Source organism: Leptinotarsa decemlineata, unplaced genomic scaffold, assembly GCF_025532065.1.
Source record: "Leptinotarsa decemlineata unplaced genomic scaffold, Ldec_3_MD MMD2_tig00002159_RagTag_RagTag, whole genome shotgun sequence".
NCBI classification, from domain to species: Eukaryota; Metazoa; Arthropoda; class Insecta; order Coleoptera; family Chrysomelidae; genus Leptinotarsa; species Leptinotarsa decemlineata.
This window is the reverse complement of record NW_027412574.1, coordinates 3,310,004-3,323,418: the sequence shown is the minus strand read 5'-3', so window position 1 is coordinate 3,323,418 and position 13,415 is coordinate 3,310,004. Positions and strand designations below refer to the sequence as shown.

The 13,415-nt window shown below is 33.3% G+C and overlaps 1 protein-coding gene across 2 annotated transcripts in view; it reads right to left on the bottom strand.

Annotated features, from left to right (window-relative positions):
* Nucleotides 1–242: 242 nt before the first annotated feature.
* The window catches only part of arr (low-density lipoprotein receptor-related protein 6), a 46,579-nt gene continuing 33,406 nt past the window's right edge, over nucleotides 243–13,415 (bottom strand). For both annotated transcript variants that reach the window (XM_074177073.1, XM_074177074.1), the window contains 6 exons: nucleotides 8,431–8,673; nucleotides 7,498–7,649; nucleotides 6,589–6,863; nucleotides 6,350–6,535; nucleotides 3,843–4,687; nucleotides 243–877 (listed from right to left, as the gene is read on the bottom strand). In XM_074177073.1, the coding sequence (XP_074033174.1) occupies nucleotides 402–877; nucleotides 3,843–4,687; nucleotides 6,350–6,535; nucleotides 6,589–6,863; nucleotides 7,498–7,649; nucleotides 8,431–8,673 (2,177 nt within the window). In that variant the 3' untranslated portion in view covers nucleotides 243–401. The remainder of the gene's footprint in view (nucleotides 878–3,842; nucleotides 4,688–6,349; nucleotides 6,536–6,588; nucleotides 6,864–7,497; nucleotides 7,650–8,430; nucleotides 8,674–13,415) is intronic.

Here is a 13,415-nt window from a genome sequence, read left to right as displayed (position 1 = left end):
TCCAGGTTCTTTGCTTCTAGGATTGTATATAGATTTGTTTAATATACTGAATGTTAGGTCCTGTTGTGTTTTGATTTGTACTTGTTCCTCAATAAGTGATTTTTGACTGTTAAATTTATGGATGTTTAAGTTTTCCCAAAACACAGAGACAGTATTTTGTTTTGGCATGGGAAAAAAGTTTTTAATAAATATGAATAAAGTTTTTATAAAAGTGGTTTCTTTCATAAAATTACTACTCATGATAACAATATAATGAATGATTTTATTCATTATTTTTTATAAGTACAACAAAAATATCAATTTATTCATTGGTATAAAAATCTGCACTTCTCAACTCGAGAAAGAATTTCATATGAGTCATTAATTTCAATAGGAAATCTCTATTTGTTACATCACTATCGTCATGAATCATAACCGCCCTTAGGGGATGTTACTGGAGATGGAGGTGGTGGAAGAGGGCTGAAATAAGTTGAAGATCTTGAACTCGGAGAGGGAGGACAACTCTCTTGGTTACATTGAGATCTTGGTGTTGGTGGGGGCGGCATTGGCCCTCCATCATATCGAATTTGAGTGGGATAGTTGGTGTCACTCTCATCACATATATCAGTCGAGCAAGGAGTTGGTGGTGGCGGTTGATTAATGGAACGATAATGGCGATATGGTCGGTAACGAGAAGATGGGCTGCTGCTACCTCTAGTTGAAGCAGCTGTTGTTACTGGACTTGGAGGCGGGTTTAGCGTCTCACGAGGGTAACCTATTGTACTAGAACCATTAGTGTTTGAACTACTGGAGGCGCCAGTAACGTGCCTGCGATCGAATGTAGAAGGGCACCCACTATCATTATTCAACATTGACATTCGCACTACATCAGGTATCCCTAAAAAATAAAGTTGTCCATTAAAACATGTGTTCAATGGAAGATGTAACTTTCAATCACAAAAAAAATTTAATGAATTACAGAATTTTGAAGTGTATTTTCACAGTTCCTATAATAATAAAAGCCAATACCAAACAGAGAAAAATTTACAAATGATTATAATTTGACATTTAATTTTGGGTTGAAATGATAAAGTGGATGTGCTGAATGTGCTGGTTTAGGCAACTCAAATAGATAATATGCACATATCTTACAATGGGCGGCATATAATTTTGTATATTTGAGGGATAATTTTGATATTTATTCCCAAGTATTTTGCTGACGGGTTGCTCCTTAGTATTTGATTGCTGATAGTGACTTATTGGAGCTGGTTTGTGATAAAAAATTATAAACTGATTTTTCTGGGTTCGTCCTAAGAAGCCATCTGTTGAACCCAAGGGCGATCTTGTTGACGAGGTTTTGTAGGTGGGTTATTGTGAGAGTAAGAATTTTGCTGTGTGATATCTAAGCTGTATCGTACATATACTGCATAACATAAAAAAATTGTTGATTCCATTTTTGAATATTATGACAATGAATAGTGTAGAGAAGTGGTGAAAGTGAAGAACTCTGAGGAACACCTTGTAGACAGAATTTTTTTGAAAATGAATGTCCTTCTCTTATGGTAAAAAAACTGCTTTTGAAGTAGTTTTTTATGATATATAGTAAGTTAACGGGGATGTCAAACACTCAAATGTTATATTTTCGTCTAAAAATACCGTTGTGGAATAAAGGTTCAAATGTTTTGCTGTTTGTATGGATATTGATACGATGATTATATGGAAACATGCGCCAAACTAAGTGACTATTATAAGACAAGTATAGCTGAGGCGTCAGTTAATCTAATAATAACACTGATGATCTTCAAACATGACTCAACCTCTGACGGAAGCATCAAACTCTTACGAAGGTTCAAAATAGATGAACACTTCAATCTAAAAGACCACCATTATAATCTTCATGCAGTCATTGTTCACTGTGGTTCTGGCGTTGAATCTGGTCATTATTACGTATTGGTCAAAGACGAAACGGACTGGTTTCAGTTTGACGATAGTCGTGTCACTAAATATTCTAGCGATATCTAGCTTCTGGAGACACCCTACATTTTATTTTATGAAAGAGAGGACATTGGCCGATTAAGATTTCCAGATGATGTGGTGCTGCAGGTTTTTCCGGGTTTTTCTGCAGCTGAAAAAGCAAATGCGCCACTGGAATCAATCAAGTCGCTAAGGAGCGGCTATTAATTTTTGTTGTTGTTGTTTCATTTGTATTACTTTCTTCTTTAATAATTCCAATATGTTTACCTTATAATATATTCGGAGTTTTTACCTAATTCAGGTAATATAGTAAGAGGTCTATAATTGACGGTTAATGAGTGATATTATCATGCCTACTTTCCATACGGCTGGGAAGTAGTGATTGTTCAAGTAGTATTGGTTTATTTTTATTATATGATTATGTATGTCCGAATCCAGAGGTCTTATTATTCTTTTTGAAATATTTCAAAAAGACATATAATAAAAATAAACCAATACTACTTGAACAATCACTACTTCCCAGCCGTATGGAAAGTAGGCATGATAATATCACTCATTAACCGTCAATTATATTGTCCATTCCTATTTTACTAGTTGATTGATGTTTCGTAGAGTTCTGAAAGTGTCTTCAAAGTGATCTGCAAATGCTTCTGCCTTGTCTTCATCTGGTGAAAGAATCTGTCCATTGTTGGGTGTTGTTGGATGTTTTGTATTTGGCTAATTTCTTGATTTGGAGCCAGTATTCACACTTCTACAAATTTTTTTCTTCGCAATATTTCAACCATTTATGTTCCCTAAATTGCATAATTAGATTGTGAATATTTTTGTTGTATTTGGTCAATTCACTTTATAGTTGTGGTTTATGGGACATTTTGTATTCTCTGAACATTTTTCTTTAGTTTTTATTAATTTAATAATAAATGGTGGTAGTTTGTGAAGATAATGTTTCAGTTTAGATTTGGGTGAATGTTGCTGTATTGATTCTGATATGTTCTGGATCAATGTTAGGGTAGACTCAAATAAATTCCATCAAGTTTTATAGACTTTTTCTATGTTGCATCTGTAATAATAAATTTGTATTCACCTGGTGCTGTAATGGCCGTATTCAGGTCTAGGACTAATTCCGAAGCTAGATGATATAATCCGAGGTCTGTATGTGTTTCTATATTGGTTATATTATTTTCCAAATTGCTTGTATACAGCATACGATCTGGACTACTATCAGGATTATTTTCCATCAAAAACGTGGGGGAATATACATACATGTTTAAAGCTGTTGTCTTCTGTGCATGCCATAACAGAAACTTCAGGGAAATTTTGAAAGATTTTTTTGTGAGAGAGCCTATTATAATTTATAAGAGAACTATGCTATGTAAATAAAAACTGATTCTATTATCTTTTTCCGTCCTATTTTGTTGTATATACATATATTCAATATCTACTGGAAAATGTTATTCAACACACTTGTAATGTATATTTATTTATAGTGTATAGTTTTATCTGACTAAGTAGCGATAGCTAATATGTGTAATTTTGTTTGTTTGTTTATTTTTAATTATTTTAACCAAGCTTAGTCAATAAGATATGAATCTACAGATAATAAAGCATTTTTTGCATTTGACTGATTATAAGGTTTATGAAATAGAATCCTGGCTACCACTTAATCACAATCAATTAGGATGGAAGAAATTAATCAACTAAATGAGAAATTTTCAATAGATAGTTATGAAAATCGTTTTCATCCCTCAGAATAGAACTAACCATAGAGTCAAATACTCAAATACATTTGATATTACAGGAGTAGTAATTGATATGTAATTATTATTTTTTTATTTCATAACAATAAGAATAAGCATCTCAAAAACAATTCGAAATTTTCAAAAACTCACCTTTCTGATATTTTGCAATGTCAGAGTTGGCATACATAGGATTTAAACAATCCTGTGAATGATCGGCATTAGTCTCTTCTTGGAGCAAACATCTTTTCCTTAAAAATAAAAGAAAAACCAAAGCGAAAACAGTAACAACTCCTGTGACCGAAAATATAACAGTATGTGCAACTGACTGGCTCGAACTTGCAAATATTTTACAGTCTTTTTCATCAGAACCGTCAGCACAATTTTCATTTCCATCACAGACAAGTGTTAAAGGTAAACACACCTCTGTCTGAGGACACTGAAATCCATTTTCACAACAATTTTTCTCATCAGATTCGTCTATACAATGAATAATATTATCACAGTAGTTTTCTTTGTTGATGCATTGTCCATCTTGGCAACGAAATTGATTAGGTAAACATTTTGGGCAATCTAACTCATCAGATCCATCTGCGCAATCTTTTTGCCGATCACACTTCCAAGCAATAGGTATACACTCTCTTGCCACATTACAAGTAAAACGATCATTACCACAATCTGGTGGTATCTGACAATTTCTTTTATCTTTTTGCAATGTTTTTCCGTGAGGGCATGCACAAGTGTATGAAGTTCCATTGTGCAAACAGAAATGGGAGCACTTCTGTTGATGGCTAATATTGCAAATATTATCGAGGGGATTTTGCACAGAAATCAGATCAATGATGTGGGATGCATGTATTGGAAGAGTTGATCGTGACTTCCCCGAGAGAATTTCTAATCTTTGAAGCTGATCCAGTTCTTTATCTATCCAATAGAGCCACCCCAGGTGGACTGCAAGCTGGATAATTTTGGAATTACTCTCGTTCAGTAAAACATGCCTGGAACAAAAATGAATTACTTAACCAACTTGAGGAGGAATAGGAAAGTACTAGTATATTAATTGTCGAGTCACACTAACCAAATAATGTTAATAATAATAAAGATAAAGCATTTAAACCTGAATAGACTGCGAGTACATCTACAATAATACTAACCAGGTCTAAAACAAGTTAAAAAATATGATACCAAACAAAAAGTCTAGGTTGAGATCATCAAAAGCCTCCGACATATTATTACCACTTTCTGGTTGGCAAGAGCCTTGGGGAAGTCGTCTGTCATTGAAGAAGATACAGAGACAATATTATGACATTTATGAAGAAGCCTGGGTGATTCAAAAGTAGAATATCATCAGCTAGTAACAGAGAGTGAGGCTTTTTGAGTGACTTTGAGAATTATCGATGTTGTGACTTATAGACTATTTACTTTTGTAGAACGCTGATGTCTTCCGATGCTGTAGAAAAGTCTTTTTCAAATGATGAAATAATTATGTGTGAGAGAAAGAAGGCAAGACTCAATCAAGAGTTGGAGCACTTCACCAGAGATGTTGTCAGGCCCTTCAGTATGGGGGGTTTCTGTTAGAGAATTAGTTGTTTTACCAAATCTGGGAAAACCCAAAAAAACTATATTATAGTTTGTGTTCTTGCAAGTAGATCAGAAGCCCACCACCAATGCCAGATGTGTGATCTCTTCAAACCAGTTTATAATCAGGTACGTAGTAAAGATCATCAGGGAGATCCTCTTTGACCAAGATCTCGGTTATAACTACTACTGGGAAAGTGATTCGCAAGACACAGTCCTTCACATTGGGGAACTTGTTATTCAGTGAAGGTATTTTCATTTGGCATGCTACAAAAGTTGTCTCTTTACTGGTCAGAAGTTTGAAAGGTAATTGAATAGATTTCTGGTTATGTTTGATAGGTAGAACTGGAACCTCTGGCATGAAAATAATCTATTGAAAACACTTTTCCCATACCAGAACAAAAATAATATCTGAGAGTATTTTTGTTCAAGCATGATATTTTCCAATTTTTACAGAAAAGTCATCAGCATTGGCTATGTGATGAATTCCGGCAATGAGGGAATCTATATTTTTAAATACATATAAGACGAACAGAATTGGGCCAATAATGGACACTTGGGGCCACACGTGAGCTTCACGTCATAGATTTTATTCTAGGGATTTCCTTATTTATAGTAGCCGGAAGAGATAGGTACATACATTCAAAAAATGAGGATACCCAGCTGAGCGAGATACCTTTCAATTCATACCTTTCCATTTTTGTCAAAAATTCGAAAAACGAACTCAAATCATTTAAAATTGCTGCCGGAGACTCGACCGCCTCAATATATCTTGATTACCTCATTGTATAATAAAAATGACAGTGTTTATTGACTTTTCTACGCCAACTACATACTGCATGTTAGGCAATACTTTATTTAGACCCAGAGTTAATCTAGTATTGAAAACAGCGGGAGAGGATGAAGAAATGAACATGCTTGGTGATGGATTTAAAAAACAAATATGACAAACTGAATATATTGTTTTATTTTTCACTAAAAAAGAATTATTCACTTTTACCTATAATAATTCAACTGCTTTTGTCAGATTTACCATTTTAATCTTTTAAATTTCGGTCATTATCAAATAAAGTTTTACTTACTGATTTTCTCCGTCAATATTACTAATATAAATACTGTGGCCTTGAGCCCATACAACTACATCATTTTCCGTGTCAACAGCTATGGCAGTTATATTATCAGCTTTAGCTATTACTATTCGGTGAGAGCCATCCATTCTTGTTCGAATTAATTGAGGTGTTTTGCCAACATCAGTGTAAAACAGTAACCTGAAAAAAGTTGAAATAAATAATGAGTAAAATTTTCTATTTGATAATGATACCTTTTATCCACATGCAAGGCAAGGAGACGGGGTTTTTCTCCTTCCTTCCTCTTCAAAATGCCAAATTCATTTGAATTATCCAATCGCGTTATATTTATAACATCATTCAAGGAACAAGTCCAAAACAATAACCTTCCGATAGTGTCCACTGCTAAATCATAGGGTAAATAATCTTTATGACTTGGTACAATTATATTATCGAATTTTTGTCTGCTAGATTCTGATGTTTGTTCAGTAGCCTCAGATTTTCTTATAGAATGGAATTTCCCCTCGATCTATGAAAAAAATATATTTTAATCAATATGTCTATTTGACTTTTTTATCAATAAAATATAAGGTGTATTCAAAAATTTGAAGTACATACTAGAGATGGAACAGAGAGCAGTTTAGACGGATAAATTATATTCGGCCAACCTTGCAGCCGGATATATTAGGTCGCCGAAAAACCGCGAAACGTTGCCATTTGGTGCGCGTAGGTGGCGCGCGAAAGATAAGGTGGTGCAATTTGAATCTTTTCGTTGAAGAGTTAAAAACAGTGTCATTCATTGACTTATTGTATTGATTGCAGTGAATCTATCTAGCAGCAGCGTATACAGCGACTTTTTTCTGAAGCTGGTCTTAGTGCAATATAAGTACTAATTCATTTTATAAGTTGTAGAATTATTGTGTGATTACTGATTGTATTTCTTAAGTGATACTAACCAAATAAAGCAAAAAATACCTAAAAATATATTTTTTTTAAATCCGGTATTCGGCCGGATAGGCGCATGTTATCCGGTATTTGGCCGGACAGTATTTAGGCCGCCGGATATCTGTTTCATCTTTAGTATATACCTTTAGTGAACCAAAATGATAAAAACATGAGTGTGTCGGTAAGAGTAATAACAATAACGTAATGTTGCTAATTACCCAGTAAATGAAATCAGATTTTGGATCATAATCAATTGCTTTCAGAGCCTTCAACCCCTGAATTGGTAGGACAGCCTCCGGACAGTCTGATGTGTCAGGAACTAGTCTCACCACTAGACTTCTCGAGCTATAAATCATAAACCTGTCTGGAGCTGAAAAAAAATTAATATTACTTCTGGAGAACTCAAAATGTGAAGATATTACTTTTAAGTAGAAATTTGATATGTTATTGTATGTTAAAATTGTCTAGGCTTCTACATCAAGTGATAAGATCTACCAAGTTTAACCTGTTTAATATCGTAGGAAACATGTCAATGATAGATAGATGCAAATAGATAGATTTTTATTTTATCACGTTATGAATAAACATTGTATCGAGTCACAATCAGTTGGTATAAACTAGTGTGCAAATAAAGTAAACAATATAAAAACATCAACATTAAAACTAACTAATAAACCTCATTGTATAATTTTCACAATAAAGAGTTTTACAAAGCATAAAACGCTTGAGAAAGCTATTGTATAGCGAAACACATGTCGCAGTTTTTGTAAAACCCTTTATAGTGAAAATCATACAATAAAGTGTATTAGTTAGTTTTAATATGGATTTTTGAAAGTAAACCTGAGATATGAGAATTTGATTATAACATTGTGTTGCCGTTGGCATAACAGGTTACTGTGCTAGATAAAAGGTAGTAGAATATGTCATTTATGTAAGTATATTACAAAAAGGGATGGGCCCAATATGGATCTCTGAGGTATTCTATGGTGCATATGTCTTTCATCTGATAAATTACCATTTACTATATTGCCTGCTTTCTAAAAGAGAGATAAGACAGAATTTCAAAGTTGATCTTCTGATACTATAAAATTCAAGTTTCTTCAAAAGAGAAAAAATATTAAGTGGAGAATTCATTCAAAATTTTTACTTACGTTCACAATCGTTGCCATTTAATGTGTAATGATTTGGACAAGCACAAGTGTATCCTACTTGATTTCCCATATTTTTAGGTAATGCTAAACACAAATGTGAACAACCACCATTGCTGGTGGCACACTGGTTAGTGTTTTTCGGTTTATGGTAATGGTGGACCAGTAGGTCAGTGATTCCTTCCACCTTGTGAATAATAACTGTCGAATTTGAACAATCTGATTTGTTTGTCCTTAATATTTCACCTGAAATTTAATTTGTTCATTATACTGATTGATTCAAAGGGATTATAACTATATAAATTATATTGAAAATTAAATTCTTATTGATTCTAGAAGTTTCTGGAAGTATATAAAACTGAATAATTCAAATATACCTCAATCAGTATTTTTAGAATATCAGTCAGCAAACACCGGAGAAAGCATATATGTAAATTATTTTCTATGTAATTCAAGAGTGTATACATTCACGACTCTCTTGCAATTGATCATTCAATGCTTAACAAAGATCATGATTACTCTGTAATTTCTGAACAACAAATTTCAGAAGCAATTGATATTATACCATACCATTGCTATATATATATATATATATATATATATATATATATATATATATATATATATATATATATATATCATCTTCAGATATGGTGCTGCAGGTTTTTCCGGGTTTTCCTGCAGCTGAAAAAGCAAATGCGCCACTGGAATCAATGAAGTCGCCCCGGAGCGCCAATTAATTTTTATTGTTGTTTTTATTTTATTTTTATCGTTGTTTTATTAATAAAAAATTCTACATATATATATTCTATATATATATATATATATATATATATATATATATATATATATATATATATATAGAAAAAAGTAGTGAACCTGAAGATACCGAAGGAATGTGGGAAGAAAAGAAAAGAAGACGGGGATCATCGATAAAATTAAGAGGGTAAAGTGACAACCAAGGAAGATTTTAAAGCGAAGAACCAAAGGTGTGGTTGTTCTTATATAAGGTTAAATCAGATGTATTGGAAGAAGACATCTCATCATATTTGAGAGAGAAGACAGGTGATGAAAATGAACCCTTCATTGTAAAAGAGCTTAAAACTGTCCAAGGTGCCCGATCCAAAGAATTTATGGTAGCAGCTAACTTAACTAACGTATAGAAATAATTTTTATGATCCTAAATTCTGGCCACAAGGTGTTATGTTTAAGAGATTTGATTTTAAATATTATTATGTAAAATATCAAATTAGAGATGTTCTCAAAGGAGAGGTGGAGGATAGACCTAATTCTTTTTTAGACAGGCGGTAGGACAGGAAAATCAAGTAAAAAAGGTTGTGTCAGAACTAACGTCAAATACAGAGAAAACATTGTAAAAACTTTTAATCTCATGCATTTCAATATTCATGGTCTGAATGGTAAAACAGATGAGTTGGAAATATTATTGAATATAAACAAAAACTGACATTGTTTGTATCAGTGAACACTGGTTGAAAATGTATGAAATAACATAATAAACTCATTTTGTCGGAAAGAATATAATCATGGTGGTGTGTGTATTTTCCTAAAAAATCATCTGTCTTGCCGGGAAACCGGTGATGTACAATAACAGCATTGAGAAACACTTTGAAGCAACTGTAGTTATGATAGAGAATCAACTTTGATATAGGACAATTATTTGTAGTGACGGTGTATAGAACACCTGACAGCAATCTCAATATTATTATAGAAAGCATGTATGGTCTGATGAACCTTATCTATGATAAAACAAATCGTTACGTTGTATGTGGCGACATCAATGTAAATTTATTAACTGAAAATAAAGACACTCACAAAGTAATTAATTTATTCAAGGAATTTGACATGATTAAACCACATTGATGAACCAACTCGCATTTCTACTACTGTTTCAACTGGTATAGATGTAATATTCTCTAATCTATCCAGACCATACATTTCAGATTTGTACATTTCTATGTTCATTAAATGATTGTGAGTCAGATGAAATTATATTCAAACGGGACTTTTCAGAATCTAACTTAACAACTTTCAGAAACTTAGTATTGAATGAAAAATGGACTGAGGTATTCAATTCAAAAACTGTAGATGAGGCATACAATTGTTTTCACTCCATTTTCGAATATTAATTCAATATTGCTTTCACGTTATAAAAGAAAAAAATCAAGAATAACAAAAAGCCATGTTCAACTCAGAAATAAAGAATCATCAAATGTTATGTGAAATGTCGAAAATAGTCAAACACACACAAAATGTCTAAAGGTTCAGTATAGAGAAAAACTCAAGAAGGCTAAATTAGAATATAATAATAATAGTATTATGCTCACAAATCTATCAATATCTGAATGATAAAAAAATTCCTATTGCTCTATTTTTCGATCTGCTGCTCTATTATTAGATACAAACTGGGCGTCCAGGGTGTGGCTAATAAGTGGATTGCATCTTACTTAGAAAACAGGACACAGATAGTAATTATTGAATTTGTTAAGTCAAATCCAGCAGTTTTTATTGGTGATATAACATATTCATGCAAATCCGAAAATAAAATCATCATTGACGCTGATGATACTAATCAGTTAATTGCGGAGAGTAATCTAGCAAAATCGGTGGAAATATCAAATATTGCAGCAAATATGTTTTATGAATGGTGTGTCGATAACGGACTATCAGTTGATATAAAAAAGACATTTTTCATGTTATTCCAGCCAAAGAATATTCGTTATGATTATAGTCCATTAATAAGGATGAATCATAAGTCTGTAGAACAAGTTGATCACATTAAATTTCTTGGAATTTATGTGCATCATAAGCTTACATGGGAAATTCATATAAACAATTTAGTATACAAATTGAGCAGTATTTGCTTTGTTATTCGACAACTGCAAGGGACTGTCTCTTTGAATATTCTTAAACTAACATACCATGGACTTGCTAATTCCTTATTAAGCTATGGCCTGATATTCTGGGATAACTCTGCTCACGTACATAAAGTATTCATTATACAGAAAAAAATTATAAAACGTATGGTCAAAGCTCATTATCAGGCGAGCTGTAGACAAATATTTAAAAGACTGTCCATTCTGACCTTGCCTTGTATGTTTATATATTTAATAACCAGCAACATCAAAAAAGAAAAACATAGTCATGTGAGAGGAAATACTCTACATGAGTATACCACTCGCAATGCAAGTAAAATACGTCCACCGTTTTCCCGTCTAGGCCTAGCACAAAACTATTTCACATATCTGGGTATCAAGTGTTATAACCAATGCGTAAAATTAATTGGTGAAATAAAAATATTTTGAGTTTTCAAAGCAACATTCCATGACTTTTTAATTAATCATGCGTTTTATTCTGTAGATAAGTTTTTAAATTTTCCTATCGATAATTCTGATAGGTAAATCTATTTACCATTCATTTATGTTATGTGTTTGTTCATGTTATACGTAATTGACTAGTCTGATAAGTTTTATTACTGTGCTGCAATGTGTAAAGCTTCATGGATGAATAAAAATTATCTATCTATCTATCTACCCTTTTATGGTCTTCTTGATGTCCTTGACAGAAGAGAAGTAGATCTTCAAGCATATGGAGAAGATTTCATCATCCTAGCAAGGACCATGCTGAGAAGGGTAGTTCCTTTTCAATTCGAAGAAGAATCTGAATGATTCAACTCCACTTTTCTTCAATGGCGAGTTTATTCCATTTGCAATGGAAATGAAATATCTAGGAACTATCCTCGATTGAAAACTCACCTGGAACGCTTACATTGAAGGCAGAAATTCACTCTATTGATTTGTGTGTGAAGAGATTGGCAGGTAGATAAGTCAATAAAAATATTCTCGGAGAGACAAGCCGCCATCTGAATTGGTGGTGAACTGTTGAAAATCCTCATTAGGAAGACTTTCTGGCCACACTGGCCTGGAAGTTAACAAGGTTAGTGACACCCTTGCAAGGGAGAGCGTTACAAACGATTTCATCGGATTGAAACTTTTCGTTGGCATCGTTTTAAGCTTTGCCAAACAAACACTCAACATCCAAACTGCAAGAAGTTTCAGACTTCCTGCAAAATCTACCATGATTGGTCCATTCCAAACAATTGATAGACCTCAGTGGGGGGTTAACCAAGTTTTTTAAAAGGCTTACTTACAGGTCACTGTCATCTGAATCATCATTTGCAGAAACTTGGACTATCGAAAGATAGTGCATGCCGCCCTTGTTTGAAATATGAAATAACAATATCACTCTTGTCATCTGACCTGGAAGATCGCTCACCATATAAGAAAATCGGCTTTGTCAAGAAACTAAAGTCTATCCAAATCCAAGATAGAGTAAAACAAAACAAAACCGAAGCGAGATGTTCACGTGATCGCCCAGTGTCAGATGGAAAGGGCAGCGTTCATTGGTGAATTCGCCTTCTTGATACGAGTTCGTTACCAGCACAGGGTTGTAATCAGTCGTTTGTGTGGCGTGCGTTATAGTATATTGTTTAAAATTGTTTTCCAAGATGTCCAGTACAGACACTGCTGATGACACTGTGAGCTATCCTCTGAGTCCAGCCAGGAAACGATCCAAAAAAAGACATTTGAGAGTTGAGATGAAAGAAGTGATTATAAATGTGTTCAAGAAAGAGATGGAAGAAATTGAAACATCGACTGTCGACGAAGTCGTATCGAAAGTTTCTGATAAAATTGGTGTGTGTTGCGCTTCGATTTACAATGTTTTACGGGAATATAAACAAAATCATACATTTTCCAAACCGAATACAAATCAGAATCGTCAAACCATTATAAAATCAATAGATGATGCTGATAAACATGCAATCAGGAGGAAAGTGCACAAGTACTTTTTCAGAAATGAAATACCCACGATAGACAAAGTACTCACAGAAATAAATGAAGATGTTTTATTGCCAAGTTTTAAGCGGTCAACATTCCATAAAGTATTGAAACATTTGAATTTTGTATGGA